General features: G+C 52.3%; 2 protein-coding genes across 3 annotated transcripts; both read right to left on the bottom strand.

Annotated features, from left to right (window-relative positions):
* Window positions 1-3955: 3955 nt before the first annotated feature.
* Window positions 3956-5442, bottom strand: HAMP (hepcidin antimicrobial peptide). The gene is made up of 3 exons (XM_054589026.1): window positions 5290-5442; window positions 4247-4306; window positions 3956-4164 (listed from the first exon to the last, which is right to left on the bottom strand). Exons 1-3 carry the CDS (start codon window positions 5374-5376, stop codon window positions 4060-4062), a joined length of 252 nt encoding a protein of 83 aa, XP_054445001.1. The 5' UTR covers window positions 5377-5442; the 3' UTR covers window positions 3956-4059.
* Window positions 5443-7597: 2155 nt separating this feature from the next.
* USF2 (upstream transcription factor 2, c-fos interacting) lies at window positions 7598-17338 on the bottom strand. 2 transcript variants are annotated; one of them, XM_054589024.1, is made up of 10 exons: window positions 17271-17338; window positions 16958-17004; window positions 16730-16848; window positions 16394-16594; window positions 15856-16006; window positions 15645-15732; window positions 15300-15358; window positions 8601-8695; window positions 8338-8466; window positions 7598-8244 (listed from the first exon to the last, which is right to left on the bottom strand). In XM_054589024.1, the coding sequence occupies exons 1-10, from the start codon at window positions 17330-17332 to the stop codon at window positions 8155-8157; spliced, it is 1041 nt and encodes a 346-aa protein (XP_054444999.1). In that variant the 5' UTR covers window positions 17333-17338; the 3' UTR covers window positions 7598-8154. The 2 variants fall into 2 exon arrangements, with proteins under 2 accessions (XP_054444999.1, XP_054445000.1); XM_054589025.1 differs by having other exon boundaries at window positions 16475-16594.
* Window positions 17339-18258: the final 920 nt, after the last annotated feature.

Raw genomic sequence — 18258 nt, 5'->3', positions numbered from 1 at the left:
GCGCTCCTTGTTGTTGGAAATGGCCTTAGGTATTGACTATCCTCTTTCATGAAAGCATGACCTTCAGAAAGACAAGAGCTTTGCCTGCTTATTGCCAATCTATCCTGTTTGTAGAACAGCTCCTGGCACGGTTAAGCTTCATAAATGCAGAGTGGATGCATGAATGTGCACATCTAATACCCTGTGGCACCTTCTCACAGGAGACCTTTGCACTTGTTCCTTCCTCCTGGGAAGCTCCCCTACCTCATCCCATCCCTACTCCACCGGAGCCAAAGCTCCCTGAGTGGATGCCATTTCCTTCTGAAGCCTACCTGCCTTCTCACCAAGCCAAAGCTCCTCATTTTATTTTATTTTATTTTATTTTATTTTATTTTATTTTATTTTATTTTATTTTATTTTATTTTATTTTTCCTCACCTGAGGATATGTAGAGAGGGAGGAAAGGAGGGAGAAAAAGAGAGAGAGAGAGAAACAGTGATACGAGGGAGAAACATTGATTGGTTCCCCCTTGTACACATCCTGCCCAAGGATGGAAGCTGAAACCTAGGTATGTGCCCTGTCGGGGGATCGAACTTTCAACCTTTTGGTGCAAGGGTTGACGGTCAACCAACTGAGTCACCTGGCCAGGACAAAGCCCTTCAGTTTAAATACAACCCTGTCTTTCCACAGCCCTCAGCACATCTGCCCACCTGCACTATCAGTGAGCTCCTTCCCTGCTAGCCAGGAGCACCCAGAGGCATTTCTGTCATATTCACTCTGTCCCCTGCAACAGAGCCTGTGTCCAGGGCTCATTGAGGGCTGCGCTGACTCTGAGCTGGGTGGGGGCCCTCCATGGGCAGATTCTATAGTGACCCTCCTGCTACCCCAGCCCCTACCATTGGTCGTTATTTTTGCAAAGTGGTGGCTGGGAGCTGGCAGTGGTTTGACAAGTGTAGTAGTGGTTTGACCATGAGATGCTCAGTCATACTGGGGTGTCATCTGTCCCCCTTTAACCAGAGCAGTGGGGAAGGAGAGAGGGAATGCTCTTTCCCCTAAGAAAAAACCTGGGTGGGTAGGGTGGTGGTGAGGGGTGGGAAATCCCTAGACAGGGAATTGAGGAGTCAGAGAAGGCTGGGTAAAGGGGGGAGGGAGAGTCCCATCCCCACCTCGGGCTTCATGATGTCAGACTCTGCCCGTGCCTTTCCCAGTCAGGAACAAAGGCCCATTGAGAGTGGGGTGGAGTTTGAACGCCTGGGTCCTGGAGAAGAGAGGGGCCTGGTGCCTGGGGAGTAGGGGAGGACACCATGATCCTGAGGTGCTCATATGCGACAGCCTTCGGTGTCAGCCCCGTCCCCCTTGGGCTCATGTGTCCGTGCAGTTTGGGGGTACAGCTCCTTTCTGGGTGTGAAGTGAAGGCTGTCCCTGGGAGAAGCATGCACAGGAGAGTGAGTCCCACAGACAGCACTGGCAACTATCCCCAAACTCTGAAAACTCCTGTCCAGAGCACAGGAGGCCTCGGGGCCTGGAGAGCTCGTGCCTGCCTATGGCGAGAGGTGCCACTCACCTCCAGCTCCCAGCCCTGCCAACTCAGCCGATCCCTCCAGACAAGACAGGGCTGTTAGTTTTCCAGGGCTACTATGACAAGGTACCACAAACTGAATGGCTCAAAAAACAGTTTATTATCTCACAGTGCTGGAGAATAGAAGTCTGATGTCAACTTGTAGGTCCCCTACAAGTCTGAGGGCATTTGGTTCCTTTGAGGAAAGGGCCTGTTCCTTTCCCTCAGGCCTCTCCCCTTGGCTTCTAGGTGGCCATCTTCATGTTCATATGGCATTTTCCCTGTGTGAGGATCTCTGTGTCCAAATTTCCCCCTTTTAAAAGGACACCAGTCCTATTGGATTAGAACCCACCCTAATGACCTCATTTTAAATTGTCTCTCGAAAGACCCTTTCTCCAAATAAGGTCACAATCTGAGGTATGGGGATTTAAAACTTCAACTTATAAATTTGGAGGAGGGAGACACAGTTCAACCCATAACATCAGAAGTTCATATTTTTATGTGAAATACCTCACTTTTTAGATATTAGCCCAACTTTATCTAAAATGTTGTGCAGACCAAGCAAAACTCATCTCAGGGCAGAATCAGCCCTCCGGCCCACTTGCTTAATGCTCTCCAGCGGAAGCTGGTGCTGGTTCCAACCCAGAGGCACTTGCTGCCCTCAGCCAGAGTTGGCAGCTGTGTACTAGGGGTCCTCAAAGTGTGGGCCCAGGCCAGCAGCATCAGTGTCACCTGGGAGCTGGTTAGAAATGCAAGTTCTAGGGCCTTACCTAAACCTGCTGAGTCAGGAACTCCGGCAATGTGCACTACCCCAAGCCCTCCAGGAGGTTCTGGTGCACACTGAAGTTTGAGTACCACTGCCTCTCATCTCTAGGACCACCTGGAGAACTTGCCAAGATGAACCAGGAATACTCAGTGTCATTAAGTGTACTTAGTAATTTCAGGTTTCCCACCTCCGAGGTATTTATTGAGGGGTCTGAGAGCCCCCTACCTTCCTGTCCCTACTAATCCTTTACATTGATGAAGGATTTGACAGTTCCCAAAAACCCTTTCACACTCATTCCTGACAGAGCAGTTCAGCAGCCCAATCACCTGGAAACTATAGAGACACTTAGTCCTGGGAGGAGATGGTGTTTCAGAGCCAGGAGAAGATGCCTGTGAGATTCCACAGCAAATGGAAGGCCAGGTTCTCCAGCTTGCCTTCCTCTCCCTGCCCCTCGGCCTCAGTCTCGGTTCAGGAAATCCTCTCTCAGAGGATGAGCCTCTCATGTCTTTGAAGGCAGAAGGCCGAAGTTTGTGGGTTACCAGACTTATCCAGCTCCCGGTTGGGTTAAGTTTGGCTCACAGAGTGTTGATTTGAAAAAAAACAAATTCCTTTAATCGGTTGCCAAAATTTTAAAAAATCAGGCAATTTCACATAAAAGTAAGGATTGCCACCTTCTCTTGAAAAGAAACTGTGGCCGTGTCCCGCCTGCCTTTGAGCATGGCAACCATCACCTTTAGATGGGATCCAGGGTTCCCACCGCCCATCCATACACAGCAGTGAGGCCGAATGGCCAAGGCCCTTTCTCATCACACTACTGCTGATGTTTTCTTATGAGCTAAGAAGATAGTGAATTGCATCTTTGTTTCTATCAAAAGTGGGAAAATCAGATAAATCGAGAGGAATACAGTTTTTAAGAATGGGAGGGACCTTAATTCCTTATGGAGGTGAACAGTGTTCTCTTATGTGCCTCATTTGCAAAGTGTGTTCTTATTGAGAGATAACAACATAAGATGCTCCTGTGAATCAAATCCACACCTCACTCATTTATGCATCTGTCTGGAAGGCCAGTGGTTCTCAACTTCTTGGTTTCAGGAACCATTTCTGCAAAATTATTGAGGACTCCAAAAAAATTTTCATTTCAGTGGGTTATGTATATATAGCTGCTTAACATATTAGAAATTTAAACTGGGAAATTTTCGAAGCACAAGCCACAGTCCATTAGCTCTCAGAGTGATGATGTCATCATACATCACAGCTTCTGGAAAACCCCATTGTATGCTCAAGTGAGAATGAGAGTGAAAGAGACAAGTAACATCTTAGTAGCATTTCCCTGTGGGGCCCTAGATTTAGCCCCAGACCTGACTTTGAGAACCCCTGCTAGGCATTTGAGTTTATCACCCGTTTTAAGACTTTTAAGAAGAAAGTTTGTCTAGTTTTCATTCCCTGCTAATGGCAACAAAAATTCCAGGTCTTACGAAGTGTGGCTTAAAGGAGGGGAGGAACAGATAACAAATTGCCTTCACCAAGCTTCCTGGCAGCCCCAGTACACGGCAACCCCGCATATCCCACTGAGTACTGGCCCTTACAAGACAGTGGCCAGGACACGCCTCTGGCATAGCCTCTGGCAGGGAGAAAGGACAACAGACACTCTGGTTTGGAAATAAAAGCTAGAACCAGCCATTTTATTCTGAGACCTTTCACCAAATGTTGGAGGGTGACAGGAATAAATAAGGGAGGGAGAGTAGGGCCGGGAAGCTCTACGTCTTGCAGCAGATCCCACACTTTGATTTATGACAGCAACCGCAACAGAAGATGCAGATGGGGAAGTGGGTGTCTCGCCTCCTCAGCCTCTGGAGCCCAGGCTGTGGGAGGAAAGGAAGAGTGAGTGGGTGTGGGCCCAGGGAAGGCTGTGGAGGCTCCAAAGGGAGGCCCAAGTGTTCTCACCGTCAAGCCAGCTGTGGCTCTAGCTGTGTCCTGAGTCTGGAGGTCTGCAAGCTGTTTTGTCTGTGAAGGCAGAAGGAATTTTGAGGATGACAGGGAGCCCAGCAGAGCTCTCAGATTTGGCCCCGCCAACTCATTCCTTCTCAAGAGGTTGTGTCTGGTGCTCAGATAGAATCCTTGCTTTCTGGCCTTTTCTCTCCTTCCCGCAAACAACCCAGATCTCCTGCTCTCTCCACAGCCACTGCTCTTCTTCGGGACATTGCCCTCCCTGGCCTGGATGCCAGCCCTCGCCGGCAACAAGTCTCCCTGCATCTTGCACCTACAATCCAGTCCCCTTGCAATATCAGATTGCGGCTTTTCCCATTAGGAAAGCCTGCAAGTCTCTAAGATCCTGCACTTGGAGGAAAATCAGTTGGCATGACTGCCCATAAGACTTGTCATATCTGTCCCTTGATCCCATCTCCAAGCACCATCACCTCCACTTCCTAAAGCCTCTGATCATCAAGTACACGGTGCTTGCCCCCATCTTGGGTCTTTGCTTGCTGTCCCTTTCTTTTAACCTGCAAGTTATAGGTCAAAAAACATTTTCTCATGGAACACTCCTATTTGACTGTCAACTCTTGATTCCACCTGAAGTCCCCACCCCCCACCATGGTCACGCTATTACAATCTCATGTTATTTGTGAATAGCATTTACTGAACACCGTGATCTTGTTTTGTTTTTTTAACTAATTCCTGACCAGATTGCAAGCACCATGAGAACAAAAATCTCTCATCTACCTTGTTCACTGCTTGATCCTCACTGTCTAGAATAGGACTTTACACAGAGTAGGTACTCAATAAATAAATGTGGAATTAGTTCAGGGCCCCCAGTCCCTGCCATTGGACCCTATTTCTGTACTTTTAGCAGCTCCCCATCCCCCTCTGCCTGCCTTGCCCTCTGCCCAGTCCTGGGGGTCTCCAGCTGCCCTCAGCAGTCCCCTCCCAGGGCCTGACCCTCCAGTCCTAGCTGCCTGCTGGGCTCAAGCCCTGCGGGTTCTCCTCACCTGGTGCAGGAGAAGTGAGGAGCTGGCAAGGCTGGCCAGGAGGAGGAGCAGGAGACAGGCTGCCTGGATCCGCGTGTTCAGTGCCATTGTGCCGTCTGCCTAGCTGTCCTGCTCTTAGGTCTAGGACCGCTCTGGTGTCTGGGCTCTTACAGTTGCTTTTATGGGGCCTGCGGCGGGAGGCGGGGGTGCTAAGCCCCCTCCCCTTTGTTCTAACTCATTTCCAAGAAGGTAGTGGCGCCGAAAAGGCGGGAGATAAGCGGGAACAGAGTGACAGGGAACAGGGTTGTGTCACCCTCAGCCAGCAGAGGAGTGTCCAGGGGGTGGGGCAGATGGGGCCACAGACAACACCTCCAGCCAGCCACCTGGGAAACGTTTTCCCTAACATGACATCACCTTGTTGACCTCAGAAAAAATTCCCCCTTTTGCCCCAGAGGTTGAACAGGTCGATGAGCAGGAGCAAGGTGTCCTTGCTCCCCACCCGTCCCGTCATTCACATGGGGAACAGCTGGCTCTTACCAGGCTCCTCAGGGGTGCCTGGCACAACTGCCACCGCTTCGGTTCTGTTCTATAGGGAACACTGCAACAGTCAGATGCATGAGTTGGAGTTGGCACAGCATGCATGTGATCTTTTAGAAGTGTCAGAATCTTAAGATGTGGCCCTGGTGTCTGGGGGATGTTCCTGTGAACTGACCATGACAGATAGCAGTAGCAGTAGTGGCTGCACCTTACGCCACAGTAGGTATACTGACTCACATTTGTGTTAATGCAGCCAGTAATACCAGTCCTCGAGGCAGCACCTGCCTACCCATTCTGGGCTTTGCACTATATTCAGAGTCCCTAGCTGCCTACTCGGCCCATCCCCAAGGACCCGGCTTCCCAGACACTGCTGCCTCTTAGGAACCCACCATACCCATCTGTTTGTCCTCACTTGACGGCAGGAGCCGAAAGAAAAGATTGGGGCACTGCCTGAGGCCAGAGGCAGAGCTGGCATTCCAGACTACACAGCCTGACTCTGAGGCCTGTGCACTGATCACCAAGCTTGCCTGCCTCCCCTTGAACACAGCTGGGCACATTGGGGTGTACTAGACCTGGCTCATACTGGCTCATTGGAGCTACTGTGCACATCTCATCCCACCTCCACATTGTATTAATACACTGATACCAGGAGTAGGGTGTGTACACCACAAACGTCAGCCAGCACTACAAACTAGGGCTTATTTTGGAGAGCTGGTCCCCTAAAACACCCTGGATGGGGACATGAACCAAGGCTGTCTGTCCTAGCCATTACCTGATCCATGGGTAGTAGGTACACATAGGCCCAAGGACCCACAAACTTGATTCCAGAGATTGGGCTTTGGCCATTTTGCCTGACTCATTCTAGGATCATCCAGTGTCAACCCTACCATTGGAGCCTGGAGGTGGTGTTGCCAAGGAACGGAAACCTCTCCCCTGCCATGAATGGTAGCCAGCCTCACAGGAACACAAGCCAAGAACACAAGAATGGGAGATCCCCGGGAAGTAAAGGCTGCTCCCTGCCATCTGCCTCTTCATTCACTCCATGTTAGGCCCTTCCTGCTGCACACACCCTCGCTCCCAAAGATGGGAGGAACGGCCAGGACAGGAGACAGAGCTCTCAGAGGCAAAAAAACTAGTTGGGGGCATTTGGGGTACACAGGTTGGAGAACTCAGCAAGGTCATGACTGGCAGGCCTAGGGCCTGGGAGTGGATGCAGTTGCTTGGGGGCTGCATGCTCAACTGCAGGGAGACACAGAAGCATCCCCCGGCACCTCCTGGTGTCACTGCATCTCCATTCAGGCCAGGTTTCATCATCAGCCAGGGGCAGGGGTCATAGCACAGGCGCCAGAGCCACAGTGCAAGGCGACAGGCTGACGGGCCAAGCCTGGCTTCTTGGCCATCTGCCTTCCTTGGGGGTGGGGGGCTCAAGGCCAGGCCCCACCATTGGCTGGTGCAGAGGGAAGGGCTTCAGCCCAGAAGGGCAGGGCCAGGAGCCAGTCTTGTTTTTAGAAACTGGTGACACAGGAGACCCCAGCCTCTCTTCCAGAACATGGGTTCTTGACCCAATCTTTCCCCTCATGCCCACACCACATATACACACTTGGGACCTCAAAAGGAATATTCTTTCCTCAATTCCTCCATCCATCCATGCAACAGACTGGGTACCATGCAGTACAGGATGGCAGGGACTGACACAAAGCCACCAACACAACTGCTGAAGCCCTGCCCTCACAGAGCCCTACACAGACCCCATGCCCCCTGCCCACACCTGAGATGAACAGATACACAGACAGACAAGGCGGGGCCACATGGGGCCAGTTTATTGCAGTTAAATACCTCTCTCTCTATTTTTTGTCCATTTTTCCATAAAGAAAATTAAAACACACACACACACGCCCAAAGGGAAGCAGGAATCCAGAAACAAGAGGTGGGGTGGGACATGGCCTCCCTGCTTAGGTCCAGGTCCCAGGGATGGCCCCCCAAGGGCTCCCCTTCTTCCCGTAAGCACCGTATCAGTACCTCTAGAGACCAAGGAGGCAGCGGGGTATGGCAGGGCCTCTGTCCTCCTCCCTTTTGCCTCCAGGAGAGACCACTAGAAGTGCTGGGGCTTAGTGGGGGCCAGAAGGGGCACAGACAGATGGGGGAGGGAGGATATCACTTCCACGTTGAGGAGAGTGGTGGGTGCTTATCCACAGAAATGCATTACTTCTCCCCGTTTTTTTTTTTGTTAAAAATCTACTATAAAAAAACGCAGCTGGGGGAGGGGCATCTGTCCCTCTCTGTGCTAAGGGCTGGGGAAGGGGGCAGCAGAGGCCCAGAGGAGGGCCTTGCTGCATGACAGGGTGGGCATCACTGCCGGTTGCTCTCGCCCACCATCTCCAAATTGTGCTGCTGCAGCTGGGCACGAAGCACGGCGTTCTCGTTCTTCAGCTCCTCAATCTGGCAGACACAACAGGGGACAAGGAGCCAGGGATAGCTCCCTGCACTCTGGGGTCCCGGGTTCTCCACCCAGCTTCCAGCCTTGGCACTCACCTGTTGCCTCAAGAGCTCATTGTCCATCTGCAGCCGCTCGGCCTCCTTGAAGGTCTCCTGCATGCGCTGGTTGGTCTGACGCAGCTCCCGGATGTAGTCGCAGGCCTTCGACAGGATCCCTCCTTTACTCTGCGGGTAGTGTGAGGTGAGCAAGAACATTAGAGCAAACACTGCCCGCTGGCCTCTGCCCACTGGCTCACCCCAGGACAACTGCCATGTTCAGTGGTCAGGCAGACTTTCGAGGAGGGGCCAGGGACACTCACCGCTCCCGTCTTGCTATTGTCTGCATTACAATCTGGAATGATTTTTGAAAGTTGGACGATCCAGTTGTTGATTTTGTCCCTCCGCCTCCGCTCCACTGCAGAATAACAGCAGTATGACAGCGAGGTTTATAGCACTTCCTGTGTACCTAGGTGATTTGCCTCCTGAGGCAGTTGCTGGCAGAACGCAGGTTGCTTGAGGGAGAGGGTGGACCCTGGGCAAGGTCAAACTGCTAGCAAACATAGGTTCAAGATCTGAACACAGGTGGCGGGCTTCCACGTCTGCTTGACACTGCTTCTCAAGAGGAACAAGGGAAGTCTCGTTCTCAAGTAACATATTTTGCTGTATGTAATAAGCTCCTGTGTAGAATGCGCACCCACATTTTTGGCCCAAACTTTCAAAAAAAAAAAATCTTTTAAATTTTAAATTCAATCATTTATTTATTTATATTTATAAACAAAACCAACTGTCATATTCTAGGTTATTATTTTAGATACAGATATCATTATTGCTTTCTAGAGTTACATTTTTAACACATAAGCATAAATAGAAATTAAAAACATTTATATAGATGTGGAGTTAGTTCTACCCTTGGGTAATGTGCATCCTTATTTCTCCCTCAAAAATTTGGGCAAAAAAGTGCGCATTATACATGGCAAATACCATACCCTTAAAGCAGGATCAACAATGGGGGGCTGTGGGTTCATTTTGTTTGCCTATTTTTAAAAATTTGAGCCAACATTTAAAAATTTGGAGAGTTTAACGTAATAATGAACACATCTTTTGGGAACAGAAGTGGTGGCTACAATGGGCATGTATTCTTGAGAGGCAAGAATAGGCCAGAGTATGTTTACATGGAAACCAAGTGCCCCTCTCTGGTCCCAGCCCCTGCGTCTGGTTCTCCAGGTCTCTCCAGAGCACTGGCTCCCATGATTATTTTTCTTCATCTTTAAAATCACAGTCTGACCATGTCTCATCCATGTGTAAAACCCTCCTCCAGAGGACTGGCAGCAAGTCCCAGATACCCAGAATGTCACTTATGGTTCACAGGGGCCTGGCCCATCAGGGCACTGGGTCACCCAGGAACTACATGAACACTACCTTGAAGGCCAGGGACAGCAAGCCAAAAAAAAAATCCACTTGAAAAAAAATCCAGATTTGTGATTTTCATAAACCACCACAATCTCACTTTGCCAGATGGTTGAGCAGCAGCTGCCACGCTCAGGCAGGGCGTGTCTCTCCTCTGGCTTTTCACCTGGCCTACACATCCCGCCCTCATGACAGCTGCCTGGGGTCTGCCTGCATGGAAGCCTGAGACCGCTGGTTTGGGGCCTATTGAAGCAAACCTGTCCCGGCCCTTCCTTACCTTTCAACCCCAGTACTAGGCACTGGTGGGGACACACGGGAAAGCCTAGTTATCCCCCAACTCTCATTCATATCAACCCCCTACCAGGATGGTCCATGGACAAATGCAGGCGTGTTCGTAAGAGGAGACTGGGCCTCTAGGTAGGATTTAGAAGGGCGAGAAGATAACTTCTCAGGGCTGGGCACTGCTGATAAAAAGGCTGGGGAAGGGGCCAAGTGAGAGTGAGAAAGGAGGAGTGGACAAGGATAATGCCCCCCAATCCTCACCTCCTGAGGCCAGTGCCACCCCAACCCTGGTGTTCCCTCAAAGAACACACCTGGCCACTAGTGGACAAATCCCAATCTTCTCTTGGCACTTGGTTTTGTCCACTCATCGCTGACCAGTCCTTCCCACCTCCAAGTGCTCCCTGACTCTGGCCTGGGTGACAACACCCTCCTTTGTGGAGGACTCTCCTTCTCCCTGACCCTGTTCCTCCCTCACTCTCCTCTTTCCTCAGAAACCTCCCCAGTACCACGACAAGAACGGTGCCCAGTAGAGAGCTTCATCTGACCCCAGCCCTGGGCCCCATTGCCATCGGGGTGAGGAGAACCTCCCCTTCGAGTACAGCCATATCTGTCTTAGTCTCGGGCAACTCTGTGGCCAAAAGCTGCAGCACAGCCAAGAGGGCAGGCCAGGCCTGGTGGCTCGGCCCACCACTTCCTCAAGCAGCATGCACGCTCCCTTCCTAAGGTTTCAGCTGTGGAACTCAGCAGCAGATGGCTTCTTGGTTTCTTTCCCCACCCTCATGCAGTCTCGCCTTCATGAGCCTGGGCACCCAGGCTGCAGCTGCATCTCCCAGGTACTCCTCATTTCAAGCCACCAGGGGGCAGGCACAGGGCGTATGGCACATCTCCAGCTGGCACTTACTTCCTAAAAACGTATTGCCTGCCCTCCTGCGAGCACCGCACTCTGAGAGGTTGGAGCCTATGGTAAGCTCAGTCTCTGTCCTGCTGGCCCTCACTGTGAAGTGCAGGTGAACAGGTGACAGTGATACCAACACTAAAGGGTATGTGCAACTGAAGGCTGTGCCAAGTACCTGGGAAACTCCAGGATAGAGAAACGATTTCTGCATGGGACTGGGGTGGGGTGTAGCTTCAAAGATTTAAAGAGGAAACATTTGGGCTAGTTTCTGAGGGAAGAAGCATCAGGCAGACAGATGTCAAGATCTGTGAAATGGAAATACTGGAGAGCAGGGCATGGCATAGGGTGGTAGGAAAACGTTGTAAACAGGTTGCGAAGGCCTTAAATGCCCTGCTAATTGGCCTGGATGTCATCTCTTACTCTAAAAGTCCAGGCCCTTGAGTCTGGGACCTTACATTAAGCAGGTGGTGATATGGTCAGACCTGTGACTTGGAAAGACCATTCTGGCACATTTGAAATAGAGGAAAACCATTAAGACCAACACCATGTGCATTCTACCGAAGTTACACCCACACAACATTTAAAACCCAGTTTACAAGTAAAATCTGCCAGGACTGAAGGGAAAAATGAACAAATTCACAAATATACTTGGAGGCATCAACACTCCTCTCAGTAAGTGATAGAACAAGTAGACCAAAAACACTAGAATAGGAAGGCGGAACACTGTCAATCAACTTGATCTAGCTGACCCTGAGGGACCACTGAAACAGCAGCACATACATGTTCTTTCAAGTGCACATGGAAACTTTCACTAAGATAAACCATATTCAGGGCCATATAATAAGTCTTAATAAATTTCAGAGAACTGAAATTATACAGAATATAATAAAACTAAATTAAAAATCAGTAACAAAAAGATATCTAAAAAACCCAAAAATATTTGGACATTAAGCAACACACTTTCAAGTAACCCATGAGTCAAAGAAGAAATCACAAGGAAAACTGGAAAGTATTTTGAATTGAGTAATAATGAAGACACAACATATCCAAATGGGGGGTACCTAAAGCAAGCATTAGAGTGAAATTTGTAACTAAAGGGTATTAGGAAAAAAGAAAAGTTTAAAATAATCTTTAAATAGTAGGAAAAACCAACTCCCCCAACCCCAGCAAAATAAACCCAAAGTAAGCAGAGGAATGAATTAGTAACATTAAGAGTGGAAACTAATGAAAAAGAAAAGCAATCCCATCCATCATTTAAAAATCAGATTTTACATACACATCTGGATTTTGGGCTACTCAAGAGGTTCTCACAACAGGAGACCGAGACGCTGAGACAGCAGCAGTGGGCTGGGGCTGCAAGGGTCACCCTGCAGGCAGGAAGGACGCACATGCGCCAGCTCACTGTGGGGCCAGAGGTGGGTTCCCGCCTCCGTAGTACCTCCCACAGTACCAAGAAATGGTGGAAAAGATGTAAGAAGGAGAAAGAGAAGCTGACTTAAAGTCCACTTAACCACAGACCCTCTGGTTTTGGGAATGTGAGGGAAGAGGGCAGAGCTGAAGGTGGACTGGAATTTAAATTCTGGCTCAGATAGTTACGCCAGGGGTGCCTATTGCTGCACCGGAAAAAGAAATGTTGAATGGGAGCCTTTGGGGAGGGAAGACAGCAGGTTCTGTTTTGGTCACATTCAGTTTGAGGTGTCTCAAGGACATCCAGAAATGGAAGTTTTGAATGAGCAGCTCAAAATGACTCTGGAGTTCAAGAAAGCTCCAGAGGGACATTGAGGAGCAGGTCTCACCTTTTTAAAGTCACATAGGAGAAAGCCAGCAGGACCTCCTCCTACTGGGGATGGGGCTCTGGGGATAATGACAAACCCTGAGCCTAACGTTTCACTCTCCTGAGCCTAACCTGGGAAGGGACAAGACCTTAAGAAACACCAAGAGCGAAAGCAAGTTTCTCAGCCTTGCCAAATGGAAGAAATCACTTGCGGAACTTGTCAAAATAGGGACTCCTGGGCCTCCCTCTAATCTACTCATTCAGAACCTGTGAGGACAACCCTGGAGACCTTGATTGTTAATGAGCTTCCTGGAGCATTTGGGAAGCCCTGCTCTAAGGAGTGCGCTGGGAAAGAAGGGCAATGAGTGTAGGAGACTCAGAGCAGGTAGAGCAGAAAAGGTCATTACCAAAAGGAGGGGAACAGGCAGGGTCAGATGCTTGGAGTGCAGATAGCAAAGGAAGCCAGGGGATTTGACAACAAGGTCGTTATGAATGACCTTAAATGGAGCCATTTCAGTAGAGAAAAGACCCGGTCTGCCAAGGGTACAGGATGGGTAGAAGGTGGCCCAGATACTCTTCAGTTAGGAGAGGCAGAATAAAGTTGGAGGAGAAGAGCAAGATTATGAAAAAGACTGCTTTTGGTAGGAGAAAGAGTCCAGACTGTTTGCAGGTGGACTAACCCAGGGAGAGGCAGAGTGAGGGAAAGAGGTAGAGGGTGACTGGACGGTATACCAAGAGCAGTTTGCTGCAGTCTCACTGGGGGGCACACCACACTGCTGGGGGAACCAACGTGCCTCAGCTCGCTGCATCCTCACTATGAACCTCTGCAGGAGTCGTGTTAACACTGTCTTACAGAGGACTAAATAGGCGCAGAGATTAAGAACCAGTCTGAGGCCACATGATATAAACAGCAGCCACAGAACTACCGGGTAGCCTACAGGAGAACCCCTCAAACTTGCCACACCGAAAAGCCCAGCTCAGATTCACCCCTTCCCTTTTCAAGCCAACCTGACCCTATCGTGACTCACGAAACCCTGATTTTTCAGCCTTGGAGTCTTCCCCATGCCCTCCCACCCTCCAAGCCCTGCCCCGTCTCTGACCGATGTCTTCAGTCACCTCCTATTTTCCTAGCCTCTGGTATCCCTTACTACCTAGGTCCATACACAAACCTGTTAGTTTCCTCTCCAACTACAATAAAAATCCAAGTGCAGGAACACTGGAGGGCCTCACACAAGGCCCCACGTGACCCAGCCTTGACCAATCCTCCTGCAACCCTGCCAACTTCCTTTTTCTTTTCCTGAACCCTGCTCTTCTTTAAACATGCCGAGTCTGTTCTGCCTCAGGCCTGGCTGTTTGCACTTGCTCATCCCTCTGCCTGGGACTCTTCCCCCAGTACCTGGCTGGCCCATTCCTTAAGATCCATTTGGGCCTTTGCTCAAATGTCACCTCTCAGAGGCCTACACTGCCACCATTACCCTTCATCTTCTTGCCAGCTTTATCTTCCTTCATGCTATCTGACCTCATATTATAGCTTTGTGGAATTTGTTTTTCCCACCCGAACAAACACTACAAGAGCCAAGACCTCTCTCTGATTATCCACTGTATCTGAGAACCTAAAACAGGAGTGGGCACATAGCATGTATGTGCTGAATGAATACCTCAATTTAGTGACCTGATTAGCTTATAGGTGCCCAATAATAAAGTACCTTTAGGATTCTGGGGCCTCACCCTGGCATTCAGGGCCTTCCTTGACTCTCCTGGCTTCCCTCCCAAGCACTCCACATAGAACCTCCGTAACAACCAAACCTGCACTCTACAAAGAAACTTGACTCCTCTCTGCCTTCCCCCTTCTAGCCTGTGCTCCCCTCTGACTGATAGGCCCTCCCAAAGACCACCTCCCTGGGGAAGGTTCACCTGATACCCCAGTGTTCAGTCAGACACTAGACTGAATTCCTAAGCTTCCCTGAAACTCCACACCACGCCCCATGCTTGGCCCAGGACACATGTTGCTCAGCTTGGAATCCACCTTCAGGAAACATGTGCGAAGGATGGCTATTTAGGTGTAAGTATTCCCCTTGACTTGAATGCTGCTATGTCCACCATAGTGGCTACTGATTAGGGGCGGGGTGGGGGTGGGAAACTAGGGGACAGCAATGAGGGCCAAAATAACCTTAGGGTGGATTTGGTGTTTATGGGAAAGGCAGGATGCTCCAGGGTTGGCCAGCCAGAAACAGCTTCCTGCAGTTTCAGCTTCAGGTGTGCTCTCTATCAAACCAGAGTTACTTCTGGGAGCAAAGTGGGCAGGGAAATGACGGACTGGCACACAACAGCTGCCAATGGAAAGGTAGGTCCAGGAGAGCCAGATCAATCCAATTTTTCAAGAGGAGCAGGAAATCCTTATGTGAATGTGACAATTTCCATTTTAGATGTTGGTCATTAATTCAAAACCAGCAGCCAGGATGACAAAACACATTCCAGCCCATGACTCCTGCCTGTATGTTCCAGACAATGAACTTGCCCCACCTGTATCTACTTTCCCAGCATTCAGCAAACACGAAGCACTTATAGTGTGCCCGGTGATCTGTGACTTCAAACACCAGGCTTGGCTGTGTCTGTGAAACTGAGGCCTGGGCTGGCCCAGGGGCTTCAACTTGACCTTACCTTCATTGTGCTGAGCTCTCCTTCTCTCATCCCGTGGTGTTCTAGTTCCATCAATTTTTCTAGAAGAAGGAAAAAATGGGCACATGTTATCTCAGGCCCCATTTGTCCAAGCATTTATTAGGGTATCAGACTTCAAAATGACGTTTACAAGGCATGACTACATGCAGAAAGAGGAAATGATACTTTCTTTATACTAAAGAAACAGGAGCAGACTGAAAAATAAATCAAGTGCCTGCTGTGTGCTCAACTTCCTGGCTTATATTCCATAAAACCTTCCCTGCCTTCAGCCCCACACCAGGCCCTCCCAGTGTCCCCTGCTTCTAGGCCCAGGTCTCCTGCACATACGGGGAGTAGGGGTGTGTCCGGGGTGCAATTGTCCTTTGTGTTCCTGTCTGAAGCACGTCCTGGGGCGTCATCATGACATAGAACTGGCCTGCAGGAAAAGTGGGGGTTAGTGCTAGAATCAGGGGCAGAGTCAGAAAATGGCTGGGGACTCCCTCCCTGCTCGGCCTGTTGCCTCCCCTGCCTTCCACCTCGGCCCCCTTCCTCCTTTTACCTCCAGCCTGCAAGCTCTGGTCTGTGGTCTGTACTGACACAGCCGTGGTATCTCCCACACTGGACGCTGGGAAATAGGCAAATCGTGCCTCCCCACTGACAGCCTCAGCTGCTGGGCTGCCGCCATTGCTGAAGGGATTTTGGATTACAGCCTGGGGAGTAGGAGGACACAGAGGCCACCCTTAGTCATCTTGTTCCCCAACTCATCCTCTTGTTCTGTTTGATGGACACTGGATCCATTATGGAGGATGATGAACCCCTCTGTATGTGCCATTCTGTCTATATCTCAGATAACACTAGACCTTGCAAACACTCAGCAATCACTTAGCAAATACAATTGATTTTTACCTTTAAGAGACTTTTCCTACTACCATCACTTCTATTTTACAGAGAGGAAAAAAATGATGTTCCAAAAATATTGCCCAAGGTTTCACAACGCAGAACAGGAATTTAACCCTCACAGCCTGAAGGCAGCATCTGCGCCGGACATGCCCCACCCACTGGGGCTCCCCAAGAACATAGTGTTGCTGACCACCTACCAGTGGGAAGGGTGCTGCGGGACCTGGGGGCACAGAGGCAGCAGCGGGACCGGGGCGTTGGGCTGCCCCATCCACACCCACCTGGGTCACAGCCTGCTGCCCCCCCGCAAAGGCAGCCGTAGACACGACGCTGACGGCACCTGCTGTGTCGCCCTGGCCATCCAGCTGACCATCAGTCACCTGGACTACGCGGTATGTCACCTGCAGGGGGCGGCAGAGCAGCGAGACCAGCGCTAGAACCCAGGCTGGGCCCAGGTCAGAACCCCTCCCAACCCTCCAGGTCGACCCTCCGCTCACCCTCCACTAGCGCCCCGGGCTCACGGCCCTCAGTCTCACCTGTCCTCCATTATTTTCTGTGCGGAATTGGTACTGGATGTTGTGGTCGCCGAACGCCGCCTGCTGGACGCTGGCGATGGTCACCGCCGTCTGCTCCTCCGCCCCAGGGCCGTCCCCGCCTACGGTCGAAGGAGGGTAGGGGGATGGTCAGCGGTCGCGTTGGCCCGGGCACCCCGAGTGCCCTCCCCGGGCGCAGGCCGCAGCCCAGTGGACCCCGCGAGCACTCACCCTCCTGCAGCTCGACGCCCTCCTCTGCCTCGGGTCCCTTGTCGTGACTGCGGGGAGGGCGGGAAGAGGAGGTCAGGGCCGTCCGCACCCCCGCCCCTTTGCTCAGGTGCAGGTACCCCACCCTGCCCGGCCCTTACTAGGGCTGGGGTATCGCTAAGACCTGGGGCCGGGGTCATTAGCACGTTCCCCCCTCCCTCGCGGCCTCCATTTTGAGCTGGGCCCGGCGGTCGCTCGGGATCATGGCGGCCCAGCCGCCAGGCCGAAGGGCCGGAGCCAGGGCGCGCGGGGGCACGGACCGACCAGGCGCCCTTACCTGGCGGCGGCAGCAGCGGTGGCCGAGGCAGCGGGATCCAGACCCGGGTCCAGCATGTCCATGGGGGGGGTGGGGGCGGGGGGGGGCGCGGGGCCCAGGGGGAGGGGAGGGGTGGGGTGGGGAGGGGAGGGAGGGGAGGGGGCGGGCAGGCGGCCGGGGGGGCCCCGAGCCCGGCGCTCACGCCGCGCGGCAGGAGGGGACGGAGGAGACACGGGAGCCGCTCGCGCTGATCACGGGGACAAACAGTGGGGTCATGTGAGGAGGAGATGCCGCCGCCGCCGCCGCCGCTTTTCCTGCAGCCGCCGCTGCCGCCGCCTCCGCCCGCCCTCCTGCCGGCTCGCGGCGGCTCTAGGCTCCGGGACGCAGCGCGGTCGCCCCCCGCCCGCTGCACGCGGCCCTCGGGCCTTCTTCCCCGACCCGCCGCCGCCGCGACTTTTTTTTTTTTAACCCGGCCCGCCCTGGACGGCCGCTGCCTCTCTCCTAGATCTCTGGCCCGAGCGTCAGCCGCCGGGCCTGGCCCAGTTCGGCGGCGGATCGCTGCTGCAGCGGCTGCCGCTTTCTATTTTTTCCTCCTTTTTTTTCTTCCTTTACTTGTGCTGCGCGCGCGCGCGCGGCGGCGGCGGCGGCGGCAGCGCGAGCCCCGGGCCGACGCGCGCGGGGGGAGGGTAACCCCCGGGGAACGCGCACGCTGCTTGTCTCTGAAGGCGCGCGGGCGCGCGCCGGCCTGGGTCTCAGCGGGGCGCGAGATCCCTGCCACCCCCCGGGGCCGCCTGGCACTCGCCAGTGGGCCGTCCGGGTGGAATGCGGCCCCGGATGGAACGCCGGGGGCCAAGGCTGACTGTGGGGTTTGGAGACTGTAGCCAGGAGCAGGGTAAAGGTGAATGGAGTGGAACGCGCATGCGCGTTCCCGGTATTCAGGCTAAATTGCGTGGGGGCGGAGGCCCGGGAGCGCATGCGCACGTCCGGGCGGGGCTGGGGCGCGCACGCA

The sequence above is a fragment of the Pteronotus mesoamericanus genome, unplaced genomic scaffold (genome assembly GCF_021234165.1).
Source record: "Pteronotus mesoamericanus isolate MK-2021 breed Mesoamerican mustached bat unplaced genomic scaffold, CSHL_Meso_final scaffold_165, whole genome shotgun sequence".
In the NCBI taxonomy this organism is placed as follows: Eukaryota; Metazoa; Chordata; class Mammalia; order Chiroptera; family Mormoopidae; genus Pteronotus; species Pteronotus mesoamericanus.
The sequence above is the reverse complement of the archived record's forward strand: the minus strand, read 5'-3'. Positions and strand labels throughout refer to the sequence as shown.

Coding starts and splice junctions, on each gene's coding strand:
- HAMP (XM_054589026.1), bottom strand. CDS start 5,376: ATGGCACTGAACACGCGGATCCAGGCAGCCTGTCTCCTGCTCCTCCTC. Junction 4,307..5,289: donor CCTCACTTCTCCTGCACCAG/GTGAGGAGAACC, acceptor CTGCCTTCACAG/ACAAAACAGCTTGCAGACCT. Junction 4,165..4,246: donor GAGCCACAGCTGGCTTGACG/GTGAGAACACTT, acceptor TTCCTCCCACAG/CCTGGGCTCCAGAGGCTGAG.
- USF2 (XM_054589024.1), bottom strand. CDS start 17,332: ATGGACATGCTGGACCCGGGTCTGGATCCCGCTGCCTCGGCCACCGCT. Junction 15,359..15,644: donor CGGACACACCCCTACTCCCC/GTATGTGCAGGA, acceptor TCCTTCTTCTAG/AAAAATTGATGGAACTAGAA. Junction 8,245..8,337: donor ATGAGCTCTTGAGGCAACAG/GTGAGTGCCAAG, acceptor TGTGTCTGCCAG/ATTGAGGAGCTGAAGAACGA.